Below are 24,644 nucleotides of genomic sequence, written 5' to 3' on the forward strand. Positions count from 1 at the left end.
TTCTTGTTCTTTAAATAATTAATGAGCACCTTTTATGTGCTGGTACTATACTAGGAGCTACATAGCATATACACAGAAAATTCAGTCATGGTTTACTTTTCAAAATAACTGAAAAGTGCAAGAATGATGAAAGTTAAAGACACCTGTTAATTAGATGTATTAATGGATTTCACAAAATAATATTTCTAATTAGTTTTTCAAAAGATTCTGAAAAGACTTTTGATAAAAATTCAATATGCTTCCTAAAGATTACAGCTCATTATTTACAACAAGGTAAAACTGTTAAAGAGTAGAAGAATCAATTAAGTCAATTATGATACTTTCACTCAAAACAATATCTATAAGGGATAGTACAGACAATTATACAGCAAAATTTAAAAGTGGTGAAAAATTCTATGATGTGTAGTATACAAAATCTGAGGACTAAATTGTATCTCTGATATGAATAGAGCTTTGTAAATTATATGTACACATAACAAGGAAGACCAAAAAGAAACAAGGAAAAAAACAGTTAAGAGATATGACTGGTAGGAGAATAGCTAATTTTTTTTCCATTTTGCTATCTATTAAATTCTATTAAAATGTTGTTTATTTAATAAATTTTATCAAAGAAGACTAGAGAGTGAGAGGGAGAAGAGTGAGTGGAAAAGTGGCACAAAATAAGCTAACTGACTTTCTTAACCCCAGATGTCACTGGCAGTAAGCTGTGGTTTATGTGATAATATGAGGGTGACATTGCCAGCAGAGAGCTCCTTCACTGAAGCAGCCCTGGGGAAAGTGCCGCCTGGGAATCTGTCTAACCAGCCCAACAGGTTATTCATCTCGGCCAGCTCTGTCCCTCCCTTCCCCCTCGGCAATTCTCAGTGTTCAGGCTGGTTTCACCTGCTCTAAAACACCACACAGTGAGCAGCCAATCCTACTTCCAGGCAGGATGGGAAAGTAAGAGCTGTAAGCCTGACACAGAAAGGGGCTTTAATGCATGAGCTCTGGTAAAAGGCAAGGGCCTTCATCCCCACCTACTCTTACCTGTTGAAGCATCTCTTCAGCAGCATTGAGTTTCACCTGGTGTCCTTCCAGACATACTTCCAGGTCCCGAATTTTCTCTCCTTGGGCTTCCACTTGGTCTGTGAGGACACTCACCTGTCCCGGGAAATAAAGCAATGGTGGAGAAGCAGCAATGGCTCCCAGCTAGATATGAGCTGTGAAACCACACCACTGATCCTTACATAGGAAGAATAGCTTTTCTGTTTGGCGGATGGCAGGTGGGGGAAGTGTCCTACATGAAGGAAACTCCAGTTGTTTTCTTACCTTGCCAGGCAGTCTCGGCCACCACCTGAACAATGTGGGTCACATTTCCTGCTCTTGACAAACTCAAGAGAAAAATACCCAAAAGCCATGAGAGCTGCCTCTGGGCTGAACTCTTGCTCTTATTCCTCTTCTAGAGCTCACTCAGGCAGCCCCAACCTCAAGGCATATCTCAGCTAGCTTGCCAGGGCTGCCACCTCATGTGGAAGAGCAATCCAAGCTCCTTCGGAGACTAACCAATGACCTCACCTCTCTCATAAGGGTGTGAGGACTGTTCACCTATCAGGCGAGTGTTCTGAAGCAATTAAGGAATGTGGGACTTAAAGGGCATGTATTAGCACTGACAAAACTTGGCTCCAGAAAGGTTTTTGTGTTTCACAGGCCAAAACATGACTCTAAGTCATAAATATACACAAGCCACATTGCACATACAGTGGCAGGAAAAAAGTCATCTTTCTGAGGGACACTGCGAATATCTATTGGAATGAATAAAAATCCACTTATAAGAAGTCATTTAAATTACATCCTAAATATACACTGAAAGGATTTGCATAGCCTTCTCTATTAGCAAACTGCCCCAGGATCCTTTTTGTTTTTCCTAGTTAAAAGGTGCCTCAGAGCAGAAAGGTGAAGAAAGAGAATGGATGACCTCCCAAAAATAAAGAAAGCAATGCCTGGCAAATTGAGATCAGACCCTTTTGGTTTTTAACCAATGGCTGTCATTTCCATTTACATATAGATTATCCTAAATTATTTTCCAGTATGTAAAGGAATGACAGCTGCAGCATGAAAGAGTTAATGTGAATTCACTTATGAGTGTTTAAATAAACCTTATGAATTATAAAGCTCTCCCTTTATAGAGGCACTAAATTAATATGCTTACTTTAAGCTTTCCATTTTTGTGTTCCCAAGTGATTATGAATTATTGAAACATATTCCTGGAGTTGAGGCATGGTGTGCTAACATTTCAATTACAACCCCAAAATAAGCGCCTTCTGTCAACTAGGCCCATCTTAAACACAAATCTTCGTGATTTTTTGGTTTGTTTTTTAATCCTTGTTGCCCAACACCATCAGCAGTCTGGCCTTTTCAACTACTAACTCTACTTTGAAAAGGGTAGGATTCCAGGGGGTGGCCTTTGCTTCCTGAGTTCCAGAGTTTCTGTTTGGGAAGGATGTGTTATGATTAATCTTATAATGAGGATTTACACAGATAATCTGCACCAGGCCTTGGGCCATGCACTGGTAGTACCCAGAAGAATAATATGTGGTTTCTAGATTTCTAGAGTTTATAGCTCAGCCGCATGTAAGACTCAAGATAGACAGGGCTATAGGTTCCTTATGAACTTCAATATTCACTCCAAATATTATGAATGGAGCGGTGTTGAAAACTGGGACAGGATGTGAAAAGTTCTCAGAATGTGGTCTTTATTCAATAAAACTGAATATATGTTTGAGCCCCTACTGCATGCTAGGTATAGTTTTAGACACTGGGGGAGATAACAGAAGTGGGGGAAAAAAGAAGGGCCAGCCCGGTGGCTCAGGCGGTTGGAGCTCTGTGCTCCTAATGCTGAAGGCTGCCGGTTAGATTCCCATATGGGCCAGTGGGCTCTCAACCACAAGGTCGCCGGTTCAACTCCTCGAGTCCCGCAAGGGATGGTGGGCTGCACCCCCTGCAACTAAGATTGAACACGGCACCTTGACCTGAGCTGTTGCTGAGCTCCCGGATGGCTCAGTTGGTTGGAGCGCATCCTGTCAACCACAAGGTTGCTACCTTGACTCCCACAAGGGATGGTGGGTTGTGTCCCTTGCAACTAACAATGGCAACTGGACCTGGAGCTGAGCTGCACCCTCCACAACTAAGATTGAAAAGGACAACAACTTGACTTGGGGAAAAAAAAAAAGTCCTGGACGTACACACTGTTCCTCAATAAAGTCCCGTTCCCCTTCCCCAACAAAATCTATAAAAAAGAAAATCCTTGTGTAAGAAGTTATAAATGATTTTGGTTTTATTTGTTTTTAACTACCCCTGGAAACAAAGTATTTTGTTCTGTGTGATTTCCCTGGTTCTTCTGTAACTAAACCCAGGAAAATCTGCTAGGCCAAGGGCTCTAGTTAATTCAGTCTGGCTGGCCTGCGCTGTGAATTAAGCAGGAGGCCCTACCATGTGCAGGGGCTATATAAGCAGCTCCGTGGGCCCACTATAAAACAGCAGTGATCACGTAAAGGCAACTCTGAAAGTCTGTCCACAAGCTCCTGGCAGAATAGAGACAGCTAGGATCCACTTCTGGCTTTTCTGACAGGAAGGCTTCCCAGTTGTGCTAGGATTAGTTAGACAAGGATTATTCGAGAAATTGGAATTTTAAAAAACCATGAACATCAAGGAGATTATCAAACAGGACTTCTTTATTAAATAGTAATCCTCTAAATAGGAATGTATTATTTAATGTATTATTTCGGCCATGAAGGTTTCTGGTTCAAAAGTTTGCAATTTCATACTGTTTGGGGCAAAATTCTATTTTGGACACTCATTAATCAATCGTGTCATTGGGGTGGCGTTTCAAATTACACATTCCTGAAAACGTCTGCGCTATAATGTGCTCCACACTCTGGCCCCTGCTAGCTCTCTTAAGGCAGCTCCCACTAGGCTTCTTCGCTGGTCACCAGCTACAGCCACATGACTCCTTCCTGTCCATCCCATACATCAAGCACCCTCCCACTAGGGGTATATACTGGACAGACCACCTCCTCGGCCTGAAATACGCTTCTTCAGGCATCTAAGTGGTTCCCTCTTTACCCTGTTTCCCCGAAAATAAGATCTAGCCAGACAATCAGCTCTAATGCATCTTTTGGAGCAAAAATTAATATAAGACCCGGTATTATTATATTATATTATATTATATTATATTATATTATATTATATTATATTATATTATATTTATTATATTATATTAAAGACCCGGTCTTATAATAAGACTAGGTCTTACATTAATTTTCGCTCCAAAAGATGCATTAGAGCTGATTGTCTGGCTAGGTCTTATTTTCAGGGAAACACAGGTCTCCGATCAGGGAGGTCTTCCCTGACTACATAATCCTTATCCTGCTCTATTTTTCTCCATAGGATTTATCACCACCTGAAACATTTTGTGTATTGGTGTATTGTACACACACACACACACACACACGAATGGAAGCTCGAGAACAGGGTCTGACTTCGTCTGATTTCTTCACTGCTGCATCCCCAGCACCAAAAACCCGTGTCTGCCAAGTTGTGAGTACTCAAATATTTTGTAATGAACAAATCCATGAGGTAAAGATAAAAAAAAAAAACTAGATGGAAAATTGTATAATTGGTCTGAGTTTAATTATTTAAGATAGGGGCAGAACAGAAAAAGGGGCTAGAAAAAAAGGCCAAAATGTTAAACTCTTTGATTTTCCAAAGTTTCTGAAATAATCCTTTATTACTCTTACATTCATAAAATGAAGTAAAGTAAGTAAAAGAAATAAGGTGAAACAGAAGAAAAACAATAAAACCCAGACATACTGTAGCCTCTTAATAGTGTTAATTCTAGGGCTCTAAGCTAAAGCCTACAGTCTGGGGAGGGCTCCAGGACCCTACCTGCCCCTTTCTCTATTCTACTAATAGTCTTGCCCACCATCCTTCAAGCTTTTCAAGGAACTAGGATTGGGATATTTATCTTATTATTCTCCAACTCATCAAATGTATACCGGACCTTGAGGCGTGATTCATGCATTTGAGAACTAACACAGCAAACAGCCCTTGACCCAGCCACAGGCCTCGCATAAGAATGCTCAACTTTATGTCCTACCAAGGAATTCAAGTTTTCAGAACTGCAACTGTTCCTTTGATTGTCTTTCTCCATGAAAAGTTGTGGAGTTCCTCTCTTTGAAGCAGTTGTTAAAGGCTTATTAGTCCATGTTACCAGCTCCAGGGCATTTGGCCTCAGAATGTGAGTCTAGAGCCCACTCCAGATGATTTTGGCTTGAATCTGTTAATGTGCACCCTTAGGCCTGTATCACCCATGGTTCTGTTTTATTAGTGACATGAGGACACAACTTATCAACCTTGCAAGTCTCCTGGGTTCCTAGAAGACAAGGCCCCATTAATCAGCCTGGCCACAGAGCTTTCCATATATAGAGATATGTGCTTGGTAGTTCATGACAAATAAATGAATACATTCAGAACCCCCCAAAACCAAGTCCAGAGTTAAACTGTGCCCCTAGTTACTTTCCGCCTTGTTTCAGGAAAAGTATTTCTAAAAACATACATTTTGGGAGCAGGATAAATCCAACAGAGAAAACCTCTGGTACTTCACTCCCACTTAGGACAGTTACAGTATTAGAGGCAGCAGGATAAGCTAGTTCCCACCAAAAAGAACCCACCTGTAATATGAGGGACTCCTTATCTCCTTCTAGACGTGCCAAGCGTTCCTGGTATGTTTCATTACTAGCAGCACCATGGTGGTTTACCTGGGACTGAAGGGAAGAAAACAAAATGTACTTAAAAGGTTAAAAAAACATCTTACCAACTTTCAAATGAAATATGCAGTTTGTGCAGGTAGTTTCGCTGATTATATGTGCAAAACCACCCACCTAAACAGGAAACCATAGGATTTCAAAACTACTACAAGGAGAACCTGACCAGATGCCATCAATAGGTGTGCTTTGGAAGTTGGCAAAACCACCTCCTGGATGACCTCACCCCGGTGGGGAGGGCCTCCGTGGAGCTCTGGACCCATTGGTGCTTGACTTGGCTAGATGTGTTGGGTCTTGTTTAGCTGGAGGCACAGCCTATCAGAGGCACCAATAGGAGTAAGGTTCTACTCTTTGAGACCAGGTATCATTCACAAAGGAACTCTGTGGGAACATCTCTTGCATAGATCTTGGTATCTCTTAATTTTCATACCAGGGTTCTCTAAAGCCAAGGCACACCTCACAGCATGGAGGCCCTTTCTGAACTTCATAGTGAGAATGGAGGATGGGGGATGCCAACTCGAGGCCATTCATCTACTCACATGTCCCTCCCAGAAGTGGCCATTCCCACTCCTCTCTAAGGGCTCTGGCAGTCAGACTGACACGCTGTGTTTCTTCAGTGTTAGAGCTGAGATAAACAAGCTAACATGAAACGTCTTGAGAAGAACCCAAATAACCCAGAGGGATCTCAAAAGGCTAAGCAGAAGGAAAACACAGGAAATGAAAAGTAGCCAGAAACCATGGAAAACAGAGGAAAAGGAGAAGATTTGAAATGGCAGATGAGAGGCAGAATTATATAAAATGCCCTGAGCTAGAGATAGGAGCTGTGGTCTCTTTCAGGATGTGTCTGACCTGGTTGTAGGCAGGGAGGAGGGAGGCAGCTGCTAATGGAATTGAGTTGGCCCAATACCACCAAACACTCCCTTCCTCTATGCTGAATGTAAGACCGAAACCAGAGGCCCACTACTGGTCATCCTGGGGCTCTTGACAGTTTGAGAAAGGAGCTTTTAGTGCTATACGGGGAAATTACAATCATAATAATCTGGAGTACTCCAGAGGAATCAATGTTCCAATGTTTATAAGGCAGGTACTCTCCACCCCAAAGGAAAAGTCATGATTGTGCAAAATAAAGGGTCAGAGAGGATTCCAGGCACAGGGGATGGGAGCTGGCTCTCTTTTCCTGAGCCCATTTCCCCACATTCCAACCTTCAGAATGGGCTTTACAACCCTCCTCCATTAAGAAAGCGTACCTCCTTCCTTCCTGTCCCACCCCTTCCTCAATGCACTGCCTAGGTGAGGGCAGGTGACAGAGCCAGGCCCCGCCCTAGAAGAGAAACAGGGATCATCATTCTGTACTGAGGCCTGGAGTCTCACTTGGGAGAGAAGTACTGTTTGTCTGTTGAAGAGGCAGTGGGAGGGCAAGCCCAGAGGGCATTTCCCAGGGCAGCTGTGCCAGGCACAGGCTGGACTAGACTCAAGGCTCCTGCCACACCACTGCCTTTTGCTCCAGCCTCTCGGCAGTCTGCGTCTTGTTCATTGTATGGAAGCGCTTTCACACCACACACAAAGGGCCTTAACAATCACAAATGGCAGTTTATTGTGGTTACATTAATATTCCAGTCCTCACATGGTCAAACTCTCTGACTAGTATCCAAGGATATAATTATAACCTACATGTTCTCAGAATCCAACAAGAGAAGAAAATAATTCTTCACAGCAGGTCAAATGCTTCTCTGTCAACGAACTCACATGACAATGATTTTCAGGGCATAGAGAGAATAGAAAAGGGCCGGGCACCCAGGTGAAGCTCTGCACATCCAACCCCACTGCCAAAGTCAGCATGTGCATGGGGCCACCCAGCACGGGTCGCTGCCACCTTCTCTAGCAGAAGGTCAAGGAGGGAAGACCACAAGGAAGATTCCTTCCACAAAAGTCCGGCAAGCCCAAGTTCCAACTGTGCCTCAATCGAATGGAGTGCAGTAGGTTCCTCGTTGTAATAAAAGGTCTACCCATACAATCGCCCACAGAGGCAGTTATTTTTACCAATTGAAAAACAAACAGAAGAGCAAGAAAGTCAGTTGACGTCGTTGAGTTCAATTAATACACAAAATGCTTGCCATAGAGTCTACAACACACGCTAGAAGCAGATCAAAAAATCTGGATCCATCCTAGCAGCTGATGGATAAAAAGAAAACACAATGAATTAAAAGATGCACAGATCAGGGCCGGCCCGGTGGCTCAGGCGGTTGGAGCTCCATGCTCCTAACTCCGAAGGCTGCCGGTTCAATTCCCACATGGGCCAGTGGGCTCTCAACCACAATGTTGCCGGTTCGACTCCTCGACTCCCACAAAGGATGGTGGGCTGCGCCCCCTGCAACTAACAACGGCAACTGGACCTGGAGCTGAGCTGCGCCCTCCACAACTAAGACTGAAAGGACAACAACTTGAAGCTGAATGGCGCCCTCCACAACTAAGATTGAAGGGACAACAATTTGACTTGGAAAAAAGGCCTGGAAGTACACACTGTTTCCCAATAAAGTCCTATTCCCCTTCCCCAATAAAGTCTTTAAAAAAAAATGCACAGATCAGTCCAATCAAAGCTACTGCTTAGGAGAAGCACAACTATTCCCGAGGAAAGGGGAAACTTCTCACATTCATGGAGATAAACAACATCCATAATGGTATCCTTACAGGAAGCTAAGCCCAGTAAAAATCACTGCTTTCCTGTGATGTGCTCTAAGTTGGTTAATGAATAATATGGACCAAAGGCCAAAGCACTGCTATGCAGACCAATCCAAGTGGCCCAAGCAACCAAGCATTGAGGTACTGCTCACATGTGCTAGGCACTATTTAGAGCACTTTATATGCATACACTCCTTTAATCCTTTCCACAATCCCGTGAGGCGGGTACTGTTTCTACTTCCATTTTACAGATAAAGGAACTGAGGCACAAAGTGTATGAATAAGGCACAAATGGATAATTTGTCCAAGTTACTATGTGCTACATTGGTAAGCTTTCCATTGTTACAACTTAACTGAGGAGCAGATCAAGTACAAATTTTGTTTTATATATTGTGCTTGAATGAGAATTGACTTAAAATAAGGCTTGAAAATTCTTTCTGAACCTAAATGCCCATTAATAGATGACTGGATAAAGAAGATGTGGTACATATATACAATGGAATATTATTTGGCCATAAAAAAAGTGAAATTTACCACTTGTGACAACATGGGTGGGCCTAGGGGATATTACACTAAGTGAAATAAGTCAGACAGGGGACACTGCATTTTAATTAGAGATGAGATTATCAGAAGATATCTAAGGCCCATAAAAGAAATCTTATCATTAGTTGAGGAAAACCTTAGATTAGTAAATTTCTCCTTTACTCTCTTGCTCAGGTAAAGCAATGGAGAAAACCAACACAGACAGAATTCTTCTGAACCCTGCTTTAAGGAAATCTATTGTCTGTCTGCCCAGAACAGGCTGGGAGCGTCACGGTGACTGTGACCACATGGTAGAGGTGAGGATTGTCATCTTCTTAGAGATAATCCTCACCTCCCAGTCACCGGATCCAAGCTTGGCTGGTTGGAATCCTTCCTCTGAATTTTTAAATGTGGGAACAGAAAATGGTAGCAATGGTGCTAGAAGGTTCTGTGGTTGTCAGTGACCATGTCCTTTCCCATGTGGAAGAAGCTGGTTTGCAGAAGGAGTCAGCCATGAAGCCAACGTGCACAGAGACACAAATGAAAGCTAAGGAGAGAGAGAGAGAGGACGGTGGCATTCTCATCCCTGGCTCATGCTGTCTAAAGGCAGAGATTTATTCTCAGCCTCCCTCTTAGTCCCCTCTTGGCCTGCACTGGTTCAAACTGAGTTTCTGTTACTTGCAACCAAAAGTCCAGGCTAATGCATTTATGTCAAAAGGTGACTGATCAATCAACTGAATGAAATTAATTCCTTTGGAAACAGACTTACAACAAAGAATTCCTGCTATACAGATATAGTACTAAATTACAAAGGAATTCTGCCTACTATTGTTTCATTTGCTTGAACTGGCAATTTTTAAGATAGGGTATCAGTTCAGAGCCAACTACAGTAAAAACCAGGATTATCATCAAGGGCCATTGGGGATCTACTTTCAGGCACATGGTGTATCCATGCGGGATGTACTGGGACAAAAAAGGCATCCACTCTCCTTTGTGTGTGGAATGGATGGCTTTCCATCCACCACCTGTTGGCCTCCATTCCTATTTCCCATGTAGAACAAGACAGGGAAATGACCGGGTCAAGACAGGGAATGATACAAGATGCAACAGGACCATGGGCATCAACTGGGTGGGGCGAGGATAAGAAAAAATAAATTAAAACAATAAATAAATAGGAAGCTAAAGTAGGGCTAAAAAATATAAGGGTGAGAGGAAAAATAAGTAAATGAAGGGTAATAAAAACATCAAAACACCTGACAACTGTTTAAAAAGTTATATTGAAAGAATGACATATCCTACACAGCTGTACAGATGTCAGGTCTGAGAGCCGGGAGGCTGTGAGCTGTAGTTTGCTGTTCCCAGTCTTTGCCCAGCTGGACTTAAAAGCAGTGGACCCTGGAGACTTTGTTGGGGGACATCCATGTATTTACAGAATTCCTACAGCATCCCCTTCTGCAAGGAACACCCCTCTCTGCAGAACAAGGGCAGCAAGGAATGGCTCCACCCATGTGTAATCTCAGGTAGGTCACCTCACTGCAGCCTTCCCATCCTTTAAAGCGAAAATTATACCTCACAGAGTGACACAGAGGGGCAGTTAGGTCATTAGACACGAAAACATATGGGAACAAAAGTGCAGAATGCTTTTTATAACACGATACTCTAGTATTTCCTCTGTGTAATATAAACAGTTTCTGAATGATTGTGGAAATACGGAAATCATTTAAATGGCTTTGTTTAAGCCAAAAGACCAAAGAAGTAGAGTTAGAAGCAGTTCATCCCTTGTGCTGACAGTTTTAATTAACTCATTTTTTTTTTGTTTTTTTGCACAAGGGAACAAAAAAGACAATGTTTCTGATCCAGACACCTACGAAGTATCTGTAAGGATCTGTACAAACAATCCAAGGGAAAAATAACCAAAATACTTCCAGGCTGGAAAGAACAAAATGCTGCCTAAGTGACAACACAGAACCCACTGTTAGCTAAGAGCATTGGAATTGTGCCTGTGGCGCAAACAGCTGAGGACGTGTTCACTTTTCCATTGTCCCTGAAAAGATGCCCACATTTGAGTCATATCTACACGGCCACAATTTTTTCCTCTTTATAAGCATCTTACTACATACTATAAGTACTATGTGCTACATATGTGTTTATAATGAGCACATTGAGAATTTCAATAACTAGAAATGACCAATCATAAAACTTGAATTTTTATTTCTGTTCCAATCCAGAAGTCAGCTCAAATTTAAGTTAAACATGAGTTTTCCAGCCAAATCACCCCCAGCAGCCTCCTACGAGCCATCACCCTCTGACTCGGGTAACTGGTCAGATTCCAAGGTGCTTGCTCACTCTTGGCCTGGCCCCTCCACTCTAGCTTGGCCAAAGGATAGCCACATTAGGTCTCCACGGATTTCTGGAAGGGATCCATGCCTGATGCCATGGCTGGGGGCCGTGCAGAATCCCCAGGAGTATGACTCCTTCACAGCCTGGCTGGCCTCTGCCAAGAGAGCACATCCTCCACATATTCTCCGGTACACTCTTGAGGATGCTGGGTGAGGGCAATCCTGAAGCATTTCCTAACTGGCATGTCCCAGGAGACCTGCTGTCAGCATTGAACTTCACTGAATACGGGGACAGAGCTGGTTCCAGAATGGTCAAGTGGGGCAGACAAGAAGTCACATAAGGGTGTCATGTGGTATGGAAGCATGGAGTGTGGGGAAATCCTAAGGCAGTCTGCTCCCCGGTGTGATAGCTCTAGCCATCATGTGTTGTTATGCAGAGCCATAGCTGCTTCTCAGAGCTCCTGCCTTGGGGTCAAAATACATCTACCCTCTTTTTTTTCTGATATCAAAGTCTATAGTCTTCACCAGGTGAAGAGTCACCTTCAGTGCTTCTAACAAGCCACCGATTCCAGTTCCCTCAGGATCTTAGCCACAGCATATATGCTGTTTCAACCAATCAGATGTTAAATTACACGATGGCTCCTTGCCTGAAAATATGCTGAGATTTTGAACACAGCACACTGGGTAAGCCTTGGCCCTGGAAAAGTCTCCCTTCTTTAGCCACTAAGTACATAAATGATGTGATTTTAGCTGCATAAAAAAACAACAAGAAAAAATGTGTACTATTTCCAGGCCGCATGGTCAAAGGGATCTTATCAAATTTAGAAAACCAATTTCAAGTGAGCTCTAACTGCTGGGCACAGAGAAGATGTCAAACTCACTACAGTTATACTTCAAGTTCAAACGCACCACTCACATACCAAGCTTTTTTTGAAACTTGAAAAATGTAGACCTTAAAAATAAGGGGACCAAAAAAATATAAAATGAAAATAAGTGGATCATGGTGGCTACAGGCAATTCCCATTATATGGCTCAGGTTACCCATCACCAAGGGAACCAAGCAGTAAATGTATATAAGTGTAGGCAAGTGCTTGTAAATAGGAACCTCCCCCCTTTCCCTGACCCACCCCAATTCTTTGGTTAAGGAGTTAAAGGCTTTCTGGCAGTTATTATAAAACCAGCTGTTCCCAGAACCAGTTCCACTTTTTCTAGGCGAGTAATAGTCAAGCCAATCTACTACCTTTGACACAGAGTTAAAGAAGTTTCCTCCAAATGTAGTATGAGCGGAGTGCAATCAGATCCTTGGCTACCAGGAGTCCAACAAGAGAGATCTTATCCTGACCTTGACTTTCGTTTGCCCTCCACCTCTTGGTTTCAATTATACATATGGGGAAGCTGAGAGTTGGTGGTGAGGCTGTCACTATCAAATAATCTAAATGCCCACCTTTGGGGACGAGCAAAGCCAAGTTCGTAAAGCAAATTAAATAGCTTGGTCGACCAATATTCATATAATCATGCTCTATTCATTCATCTAAGCAATAACTCAAATATTTCTGAACACCTACAAGATACCATGCTGGGTGCTAAACAAATGCTTCCTTTCCTGTCATCAAAAAGCTCTCTAGTCTTACAGTGAGATGTGATAAGTACTTTCATAATGTAAAACATAAGCCAGCAGCAGTGGCATATGGGAGGGATGAATTAATTATACCTTCAAAGGAGAGGAGACGCTTTATAGTGGAGTCACCACTTGAATGATCAAGTCTTACAAGCTCTGAGGTAATTTTCCCAGGAGAATGGGAGAACAGCATCTTTGGAAAGAGTGTCCCCAATACACAAAGGCTATTCATGAAGCTATTAGGTTGATGCAAAAGGAATTGCGGTTTTTGCAAGTATTTTTAACCTTTTAAATCGCAATTACTTTTGCACCAACCTAATACAGCAATCACTACCCTTTTGACATTCCGGTTTCCAGAACTAACACAGAAAACAAAGGATACCTTGAGGGCAGTCTACCTATAATCTCTCCAACCAAGGGGTTGGTGTGATATACATGAAGCCTCCTCACTGGTCATCCCGGGGAGATTTGGACTGAGAGAAATTCATTTCATTTACCAAAATCTTTTCCCAGAATTATATCCTTGGATAAGCTTAGTTCCTGGTAAATTCTCTCGATCAGGTGGCTGGATGCATAAGGGACCTACAGCACTGGGCTATAGGAGAATCGGTATTTGTACGTGTGCTGGTGTCATGTGAAGGGATGATATTAAAGCCAGGAAGAGAGTAACAACAGGAGGCTCTTTGAGTGATGCTCTTTCCTCATCTTGCCAACTCCAATAGACACACTGACTCATTATCACCACTAAAAATGCCTCCGGAGAGAGAGAGGCAGTTCAGGGGCTGGGGGTGGAGGTGCAGGGGGGGCTGTGAGTGTTTTAGCTCACCTGGGGGCATTAGAAGTAAACTCCCCAATGCCTCTCAGACTGCCTGGACCTTCTATCTGAGGAGCCAAAAATCAAATAGGTATGAGAGAAACATCTATGGGGGGAAATATAGGATTAGGTGAGGGTCACAGTGAGGAGCTGGTCCTTTTGTCACAAGAATGCCATTAACCCTACAAGATTCCAAGATGGAAATGAATTCAGGGGGAAATGGATGGGAAAGGTTGCTTGGGAACTAGAGGTAGTAAGAACACTGTAGAAGATATTTGAAAGATGTCTTTAGGGACATAGGCAGTGTACAGTGGGTTTGGGAGTGACCAGGAAGGAGAAGAGATGATGAGTTTTTAGCCTGCTCTTTCAATATTCCTGATGGTGAAAGGAAGATAAGTTATAAGTCAGCATGGAGAGGCAAATACACGGTTACAGACAGTTTTGATTTGTTCTTCCCTAAGAATTGAGAAGAATCATTTTCTGCCAAGGGCAAGGGACACGTAGACAGGGAAGAGTTGAGAGAAGAAACAATCAGAGAAACAAGACAAAGCAGAACCTGACTGGGTCAGGAGGACAGGATACTGGGGTAGCCTTGGCTGAGAGAAGGGACTCTTAGCCCGTGAAACTGAAGGAGGTGGAAAAATGATGGCTGCGAACATAGCTACTTTTTATGGTGATGGAAAGGGAAGATGAGAGAGTCTTCTACGTGCAGCTATCTTTTTTTTCCCAATGAAGTAGGTGGTGACATCAGTTGAAAGGGGAGTGTACGGTTGGACAAAAATGGAAAGGTGTGAAAGAGCTGCTACAAGGATCTGAGAGGGAAGAATGCAGAGATGAGTCAGGGGTCCCCAAGTGCTGCTGCCAGCCCACAGAATTACCCACATCTGTGTGGCTCTGGAGCATTTATAAGCTACTCGGCAAGTGACTCCAGTATGATGCCACTTTGTTAAATCCTGCTGGGAAAAAGGCCTGGGAGCCTCTCCAAGGAACAAACAGGAGTTACAGGTGCTAGGGATCAGAAATGGCAGCATTCTAGCTCCTAAATTATATTGGAGAATATGATGGGTGGGCATGTTGGGTGCACTAACTAAAAACGGGATATACGTATAGGAAATTGTGGACAGCTAGAATCCTGGAGGAACCATACCCACTGTCATCCTCCTCGGGGGCTTGAAAAACCTCTTTTCCTAGAATCAAGGTTGGGCACGTGGCCCTGGAGTAACAAGAGGCTGTCAGCCATGGTCAAGGTCATCATGACTGTAACTAACACTTATGAAGTACCTTCTAAGCACTTTACATATATTGAATTATGTACCCATATTTTACAGTCAAGGAAATTAAATCCCAGAAGGTTAAATCAATTGTTTAAGGTCACACAGAGCTGAGATATGAACCCAAGGAGTTGGATGCAGGATTTGTGCTCTTAGCCAATAGGAGCAGCTTCCACAGAAGCTCCTGCCTGCTTTTCCAACTTCCCCAGCAAGCCAGAGTCAAGGATGCCTGTGTCAAGGATTTGTCTTTGCAGCTCTTCTGACCCAAGTAGCCAGGCTAATGGATCAAGCAGTTGAGCACCAAATGACACAGAATAAAGTCTCACGTTGGCAGCTGGAGTTCATTCCATACTCTACTGCAGAACCCAAGTCAATTACATGGGGGATCCACGGTGATTCCATTTACGTTGTGTCTTTGGGTTGGAATTTGGCTTAACCACTGAGAGTGCTAGAAGCCAGCAACAGTGTGAAGATGCTGACAGTGCTGGGATTTCTGTTCCTGGGAAAATGAACTCCTGCTCAGAGGGCAGTGGGTGGGCCCCACAGACCCTGCTTGGAGCTACTTTTAGAAGCTCTGTCATGACTACGTGGGTTGGAGCCACTCATCTGAAAGCAGGCAGAGGTGAGCTGTTTGTGAATCAGGCAGAAACCAAACAGCTGAGGGGCAGAGGCCCTCTGGATACCTGTGAAAAGAGAGTACCTTGTCCCTGGGCTCTATCTGTTGGGAAAAGAGCTGAAGGACCAGCCCTGGTCAGCTTTCACTCAGCAGCCACAGCCACACTGGCTACAGCCAGCAGCCACTGGGGACTCTGGATACTCACGGTGGGCAAGGCTGCGGCTGCCTCTTCTAGGTCCTCAGTGTGCTTTGGTTTGAGATCTTGATATGAAATCTGAAAAGCAGCCTAGAGCTGAAGGAATGAGTGGCCTACGACGCACAGCGAGGAGAGAACCAAACAGGCCCCACCGTTTCCTCTTCCAATTTTCCCCGCCTGGTAATGGCCAATAGCAGTTAACTTTCACTGAAGGTTTCCTATGTTCGTGGCACGGTGCTAAGCATTTTACATACATTATCTTACCCGAGCTTCACAAAACCTGGGTGTGGCAGGCACTGTTATCGTCTTGATTTTACAGATGAAGACATCAGGCTTTTGAGGTAATCTACCTAAGATCACATAGCTGGTTAAGTGTGGCAAAACCAAGATTCCAAGCCAGGCCTTACTTCCAACTGCGTGTTCTTAACTAGAGTAGTACATGGTTTCCCCACCTCTCTAACCCACTGAGAAACGCTCCTCTTCTGAGCCAATGCTTCCCTGTAGGCTGCGTGCCTCCCTGACCACAGGCACCTCCCTCACTGCCCCCAAAGACCCTGTCTTGCTCTGTGGCCTTGCGCCATCAGATTGGTCAAAGGGCCAGGGCTCCAAGCCTGTGCTGACCAGGTTACACCTCACCCAGGCACCTTTTCTTCTAGAACCACCCCCTCTACATGGGAGAATGAAGGAACCAGTGTCCCACCTTCAGGAAACTGCTCTCCAAGCCGCCTCAGTTTGAGGAAGCACGGGAGAAGGGGTGGGTGAGCCCGGGCAGACTGGAAGTATTGGAGACCAGTGCTGGAGGAGTCCACCACGGGGATCAGGTCAGCAAGGGACTGATGGAAGAGGAGGGCCTGGATGGAGTCAGATGAAGTGGATGGGATTAGAGAGAAGGAGCACACTCGGTACAAGCTCAGAAAAGGGAGGGCATATGCTTGGGAGCTCATCAGAGTAGATATAAAAAGGTAAAACTAAAAAGGTAAATTGAGGCTTGGTTACAAAAAAGTCTCAAAAGCCGAGCAGGTGGAAGAGCCTGGGCTTTTTCTTGCAGACTAAGGGCAAGTCCTGGGGGTTTATGATCAGGGTCACGGGATAAAAGGGAATTTTTTTTTTGAGGGGATTTTAAAAAGAAGAATCTGGAAATAGTGTTTGGGGTAGAGAATAGGAAAGATACTGACTACGCTACCTATGACATGTTCAGCACTGTGCTTTTCTTCTTTGAATGCTCCTTAAAATTCTAATAAAGTGGAAGAAAAATGTCTGTTTTGTTATTAGTCACCCTGCAGCGTCTGAAGTCTCCTCGCTTACAGCTTTCCTCAGCAGACTTCCAACTGTCCGCAAAAGCCAGAGCTCAGCCTGGGTCTCAGGACAGAAGGGCCCTTTTTATATCGTATCACGTGCAGAATTCCGTCCCACACAGAAAGAACTCCTCCTGCACAAGGGGCAGAGTTACACCTGCCCCGGCAGCTGAGACACGGCCCCAACCATCCCGGGCACGACACAGCGCGAAGGCTTCCTAATTAAAAAGCTTCATTTTGGACACGGGAAAATAAAGACTAAGTGATGGGAAGGGTGCTTCCTACCTATATCCACCCAGTTACCTCCCCAGTGAAGCTTTTGAAATGAAGATGGTGGCAAGCTTTGGCCCAACTGTGTGGTCACTTCAGCACACTCTGTGGTGGCTGCAGTGCCTCCCTCCCAAAGCTGAGCAGGGGCTGAGCACAGACAGGATTTCTGCTGGGTTGGAAACCAGTAATTTTATACATATTTGGCAGAAGAGATGAGGAAAGAGAACTGGACTGGGAGACCGAGCAGGGGTCAAGATCAGGCTGCAGCACTAACGGCTCTAACACTACTAACCATGAGGTCCTCAGCCTCTCTTGGGTTTGCTTAAATGATGGGTTTGCACTCCTCCATCCTGACAAGCCCTCGAGCTCTCTAATTTTGTTCAGCTGCCTCACTTTTCGCAACACCATTTACCATATACCACATCACAGCTAGAGTAATTTTCTTAAAATACAAAACGAATCCCCCAGTGTATCCCGTGTCACTTCCCTGCTACAAGCCCCCCGTTACACAAACCATGTCGCCCACAAGCCTTACTGCAGCCTTGGCTGTCCTGTGTGATGTGGCATCGGACTGCCTCCTGTCTGTCACTGACCGCAGTCACACTGGCTTTCTCCCAGTTTTGAAACCCGCCCGACTCCCTCCTGCTTTCACATCTTTGCACATACTATCTCCTTCGCCTGGAATGTTCATCACCTTGTTTTTCTCCTAACTCACTTCTACTTCTCTTTCAGGTTTCAATGAAGTGTTACTTCCTCAAAGTGGCCCTTCCAACAGCTCCTGCTTAATCGTCCACAGCCCTAGTGGGCCTTCTGTTCCTCGTCCCTGCACTTATATATTTGTAATTTGGGGTCGATTCACTGGGACTGATTAACCCCCATCTCCTGCACTAGATGGAAGATCCCCCAAAGCAGGAACTGCTTCTATTTTGCTCACCCCTGGACACCCATTGACTGGAACTCAACAAATATTTGCTGAATACACAACGCGGAGGGAGCACGCAAAAGCCAACAGGCCCAGTGTTTGGGCATTGGGGTCAGGGCTTTCTGAGCTGGACACTTCCTGTCCCTCTCGTTCTTCCCCAGTTACAATGTCAGATCTCTTATCTGTCAGCTGCTTTTGCCCTTCCTGCCTCTGAAAAATATTCAGCCTCAGTGTGAAAATAAATGGATACTTAGCCAGTTTTAAGATGGTCACAAACAAGGAAAGAGCCTGCATTCTGGGGTATGGATACTACTCCAGCCCTCAACATTCATTCATTCCTCGCTCACAGGCACACTCCCCCACAGCCCCTCAACAAAGGGCATCACAACCTGCAACCCAAACCCCAGGCTTCTGAGCATTCAGAAGAGAGCTCGCATTCAGAAGAGAACTCCCAAGAGAGCCTGCCTCAGGAAACGCAGAAGCTCTTTCAGCTGACAGCACACTCCTCTCCGCGCGGGATAACATCGGAGCTGAGAATAATCTCAACAACTTCCGAATTCAGTGCATTTCAAAGGCAGCACCTTCTAATCTGTCCTCAAACCGAAAAGCAAAAAGCGGTGGACACCTTTTTCTGGGCACGATCGTTGGAGCCTCCAACAGTTTAAGTGCCAAAGTTAAAACAATTAACTTTCCTCACTCCATTCTGGCCTTTCCGTACAGAGGCTCATTCACCAGAATGTCAGAGAAGAAACAAAGACAGCTGGTTATTTCTCCCCTAGTGTCTATAATTAGATTCTCATGGAGAACTTGGCCACAACAGGGCTCTGCAGGACAAATACCTCCCCCACCACACACACAACAGACACACATACACAACAGACACATACACACACCCCACCCCAAAGGGTCGCTCCCTTCACTGTCTCCACGGAGACCCAGACAAAGCATCTAGTCACTTACCCTCTTCAGCCACGCAAAATGCTTGTAAACATCAATGCCCCCATCCATGCTGGGCACCCATGTCAGCAGTTAGATTCCTTGGTTGAAAAGCCCTTTTTCTGGCTGGAGACCAAGTTCTCTCCTCTTCCTTGCCACTGCCCCCTCCCCCTCAGGAACATCAAGCTATGTTCAAGTTTCCCCACTTCCCTGGCCTGTGTCCTCCAGCCTTTCCCTGAACAGTTTCAGATACACCAGGGCTCAGCCCAGACCTTGCTGCTCCAGAATCCTCCCCCACCGCCCCCACAGACACACACGGGGCACCAGCGCTGCGATGCAGAGCCTGTGGAGCAATCAGACCTAACAAAAATGTAGGAGAAAAAGAAAGACTTGGACAGGAGTTGTAAACACACACACACACACACACACACACACACACACACACACACACACGAACATTCCTTTGGTGATAATACCAGAGCCTGCCAGAGGGAAACAGTTCTGAAGAAAATTCCTCGTCTGGCTTCCCCTTTCTGGAGTGGCTGGAACTCATTACCGAGAGACCCCGATTTCCTGTCTCTGCTCCACTCTGCATTTACCCACAGGCTCCCAGCTGCTCTCGGTTTATTTGGGACTGGGGAGAAGACTAAAAATAAGTGCTGCTCTTGGAGGAGCTGCTGGTTCCCACACACAGCCTGACCCCCACCCCGAAGCCCACGCCTACCCGTTTTTTCTGTCCATGCCCTGAGGAAAAGCCTGTCGTCTCCAAAAAGGAACCGATTCAGAACCAGCTCCAGTCTGGGTTCTTGGCCCTGCTGGGAGTTTGCTGTCCTTGGCGCTGGTGGCATTATCCACCAGCTGCTGCAAGCTCAGAGCCCTCTGCCACTTGGGGGAGTCTGGCTCCGGGCTGCTGCCAGCCACCACCACTGGGCTCCCTGGGGCCCTGTTCTGCACCAGCATGGGGTACAGCTTCTGTCAAGTCCTAGGCCTGCCTCACTGGCTGTCCCCTTCTCCAGACTAGCTGCCTCACAAGCCAGGGTGGGAGAAAAGGGTAAGGCTGGCTTTACATGCGAGTGTCTGAGACATGGAGAGCTCCAGGTAGGAGTTTGGGGAAGGCAGTTGCTATCAGGCTGCTGCATCTGTTTTCCTAGTGGCAAGTCACATGTTGGTGTTCTGGGGTGAGGTGGGGGCTCTTCAGCACTCCTCAGAGGCTGTCCGCCACCTCCTCACACTCCCATCTCCTTTGAGAGCTCCCCTAAGACAGCTTTTCTCCCTAGCCCAGCCCTTGACATGCAACCTTTGGCTATGAGTGACTATGAAAGCGATCTTTGATGTGGGTGCAGTGGGAACTGTGGTTATATTTAAGGGCTCTCAGCTCTGCTGCATAAATGACTTGTGACTGTGGGGACCCTCCCGTGCCCTCGGGGGTCACCAGGAACTCCCAGCCTGAAGAGAAGGCCCTACTGGGTGTCGGCATGCCTCTCAGCACACTATCAACATTCAGCATGGCCCAGAAGCAGGGCCCAAAAGACGGAAGAGAAACATATTCTGCAGCCCAGTCTCAGCAGGCTGGCCCAGCCCACAGATCAGAGAGAGGCAGGAGGAGAGCTTGGCCAGCAGCTGGCATGAGGGGAGGAGGAAATTCCTGGAGACACACCCGGATCAGAGGCCAGAAAGGAAAAGCAGGCTCTGCTGCCCATGCACTGAGCTCTAGATCCTTCTTCTCTCCTCTGGCCCAGTTCCAGAGTGTGGCCCGGGCCCCACCTGACTGAGGTTCCCTGCCCAGAACTATGATAGGATGTGTTAATGAGCAACATCTCTAAGGTTACAGGGGTAAGTAGGCCTTCTTATTTTTTCTGTCTAAAAGCCTATGGAAGTCAAGTGAAGAATTCATTTGGAGAACACACATTTGCCCAGCATCCAAAGCAAATGAAACTGCCTTCCTACTCTGGGCAAATAAGGAATTACCACATGGTATGTGGTAAAGGTGTTTCTGGGGCTCAAGGGAGAAAGAGGCGGGGACCTGATTTGGGGGTTGGATGGAAAGGTGGGGCACAGTCCTAGACCCTGCCCACCTTGGAGAAAGGCCTGGTGTCCTTCGTAGGCTGTGGTGTGATTGGAGGAAAAGAGGTGATCACGTGGCAACATGGCTACCTCTCAGCCTTGCTCAACCCGCCTGCCCACGGGGAGCTGCCTGGGGTGGCAGCCCCTCCTCTCACTCCCTCCTCAGCATCTATGCTTCTCTCCACTTCACCACCTGCCCTGTTGTACTGAACCACAGCTGACAGTTTAGATATCTGTCCTCTGCACCAGACTGGAGGACATATGTCTGAGCCCCGATTCACTGCTCTAACTTCCATGCCTAGCACAACTCTTGGTACACAGTAAGAACTGACACATTCTTTGAATGAAAAAAAATGAGGCTCAAATGGTAAAGCTGGCAAGATAAGACGAAACATCGACTTAAAGAAAACGAGTCTTGAAAGTCTGTTTCCCCGGAGTAAAGATGCTCGAGTCCAAGAGAAAAGGACAGGGCCAATTTCACTTATTGGCTCAACTCATGTGTGATGAATTGGGAGGGTGGGGGGAGAAGAGAGAAGAGGAAGGAGGGAGAGAGGGAGAAATCCAGATAAGTCGCAGCTAAATTCTTGAGGTATTTTTAGGGTATCCTTAAGTAGCAATTCTTACCTCAGTTCCTCCCCCACCTTTTAAACACCAAAGTATATTTTATTTATATTATAATTCAACTCAAAAAAATCCACAAAATAACACTGAAAAAGACCTAGGAGCAGGAAATGTGTGTGTGGCTGGTAAGTTGAATGAACTGCGATGGATGCCAGAATGCTATAATAGCCACACCACTGATCCCCCAGTGGCAGCTGCCTCAGGCATGGCCCCCCCACGGTGCCGGCGAGGCAAGTCCTGGCTGCGTCACCTCGTTCTGAAGGCCATCCCACCAGGGGCACCTCACAGAGGTCCACAGACGGGCTTCGGGGATCTGACAGGCCCCTGAATATGTTCATAAAATGTACACAAAGTACAATTTGTATGTATAAATCACCATGCCTCTGAATATAAAGTTTTCATCAGATTATCAAAATGATCTATGAGTCCCAAAAGATTAGAATCCTGGGTTTTATCTGGCCTAAGCAGTTATTCCGAAAGACTTAGGCTGCCCTGGGTGGGTGGGGGCAGGGAGGAGGAGTGCTTCCTGCTTCCCACTGCCTCCAGAGGTAGTCTCAGGGACTCCCTGAACCCATCGCTGAAGAGAGTTCTCAGGAACCACACAGCTTGCATAAATAGGGGTCAATACAGTGACCCTGCCAGTCCTCGGGGCCTTCCCAAAATAACTCACTCACTGGCAACAACCAGACTCAACTCTTTACTGTCTGGAACATGAGGCAGCCAGACAAGGGCAAAGGGCAGAGACCGGGAGACTGAACGTTTGGGAAATAAAAACACAGCTAAGAGGGCAGAGTGATCAGGTTTGGAATTCACGCAGCTTGCCCTCCTCCTCATCCCATGGCCCAGAAGGGCACGCCAGGACAGTCAGGCACCTGGCTGGAGCTCCAGGTCCCGGTGAGAAGGAGGGTGGGGTTCCCTTGCTCCACCTGCCTGCTGCCAGAAGGCAGCAGCATCTCCTCTGGAAGACCTGATGACTGAGTGGGGTCTTGTGCATCACACACCATTCTGCTGACCTATCACCTGCAGCTGCAGCCGGAGCTCCAGCTCAGCCCTCAGCCTTGGCCTCCGGGCCACGGTGCCAGGTGCCAGGATGTCCCTGGTAAGTCAGATACAGGCTTGTATCCTTCAACAGGTGTGCTGCACAGTGGGTCTGCTACTGGCGAGCATTGGGAAGGAGAGGGAAGAGCTCAGCCCTAGGACACTGACCCTTTGGGCTGGCAAGCAGGTCCTGCTCGTGAAACAGCAGCCTGGGCACCACAGCCCAGGTCCCCACAAGGCACAAGACGAGAACCCACCTCCAAAATGGGTCAAGGACAAGGGTCGGCAGACTTTTGCTTTTTTCCTGTCAAGGGCCAGATGGCAAATGTTTTCAGCTTTGTGGGCCATATGGTCTCTGTCATACTTGACTGCCATTTGTGCAGCCAAAGCAGCCACAGCCAACACGTAAACCAACAAGTGTGGCTGTGTTCCAATAACCTTTTATTCATGGGCACTGAAAATAGAGTTTTATGTCATTTTTACATCACAATATATTCTTCTTGGGATTTCTCTCAGTCACAGAAAAATGGAGAAAGCATTCTTAGCTCAGGGGGTACAATGCAGGCCATAGTCCCCTGGGCCAGGACAATACTTCCCTGTCTATAATGAAACACCTGGGCCGGAGGGAGTTCTCATAAACATGCAGATTCTGACCCAGTAGGTTGGGAATGGGGCCAGAAATTGTGCATCACTAACAAGCCCCCAGGTCATGCTCACAAGTCTCATCTCAGGGCCAGATTTGAGTAGGAAGAAGATAGGACGTTCAGAAGTTCCTTGAATCACAGGGTACTGAGCAAGTTTGCCTAGAAGTGGGAATTCTCCAGAGCCTGTCTGCCGACCAGCCCGTGCCTGAGAGGGCAGAAGGCTCCTGGGGGTGTGGCTCTGCAGGCCTTCACGGTCGAGGGTGGCTGGGTGTCTACATGCTCAGACCTCAAGTTATGCTAACCTGGCAACATCACCCACCAGGTCCCCGGGGCCTGAAGAAGGAAATTGCGTGGGGGAAGATTTATTTGCTCTTTTACCAGTATTTGCACAGTCTTGGTCATTTATAAACACTGGTTCTTAGGGGCTGAAATAATCTTAAGGCAGGCCTGAAAGGAGCCAGATCTCTCGAATTTAGTAGGGTTCAATTTACTTTGCGGGGGGGGGGAGCCGAAAACCAGGTAAAATAAAACTGAGAAATTTGTGGTGGTTGCAAGTCCCCAATCTAGGGTGCTGGTGCCAGGAAAAGGGTATTCAAAATCCTTCACGGGGGGTGGGCCGGTTAGCTCAGTTGGCTAGAGCGTGGCGCTCTTAACAACAAGGTTGCTGGTTCGATTCCCACATGGGCCACTGTGAGCTTCACCCTCCACAACTAGATTGAAACAACTACTTGACTTGGAGCTGATGGGTCCTGGAAGTTAAAACAAACAAACAAACATCCCTCATGGTACTAGAGGATTCTTTAGGGCAGGGCCTGGCAGCCATGGGGTCAGGAAATGCCTCCTGAAAGGAAAGAACCATCCCAATAGTGCCCCAAGCAAAAAGCACTGAAATTAATAGGTCTGAACAGACCTTCTTGCCATTGACAATGGAAGGTCAGGTCTATGCTCCCAGGACTAGTCTCCCCAACTGCAAACAGTGGGGGCCTCCCAGGCCTGTC

General features: G+C 46.1%; 1 protein-coding gene across 18 annotated transcripts in view; it reads right to left on the minus strand.

Moving 5' to 3' along the window:
- The window catches only part of PPFIBP2 (PPFIA binding protein 2), a 124,007-nt gene that overhangs the window by 51,973 nt on the left and 47,390 nt on the right, over positions 1-24,644 (minus strand). For 3 of the 18 annotated variants that reach the window (XM_081063407.1, XM_081063406.1, XM_081063402.1), the window contains exons 1-2: positions 1,309-1,510; positions 1,027-1,140 (exon numbers count right to left, since the gene is read on the minus strand). In XM_081063407.1, coding sequence (XP_080919533.1) covers positions 1,027-1,038 — 12 coding nt within the window. In that variant the 5' untranslated portion in view covers positions 1,039-1,140; positions 1,309-1,510. Of the gene's footprint in view, positions 1-1,026; positions 1,141-1,308; positions 1,540-5,708; positions 5,802-19,303; positions 19,921-20,003; positions 20,417-24,644 lie in introns of those variants that run through there. The other 15 variants (XM_081063417.1, XM_081063415.1, XM_081063400.1 and 12 more) reach the window with 13 other exon arrangements.

The sequence above is a fragment of the Rhinolophus hipposideros genome, assembly GCF_964194185.1.
Source record: "Rhinolophus hipposideros genome assembly, chromosome: 10".
NCBI lineage: Eukaryota > Metazoa > Chordata > Mammalia > Chiroptera > Rhinolophidae > Rhinolophus > Rhinolophus hipposideros.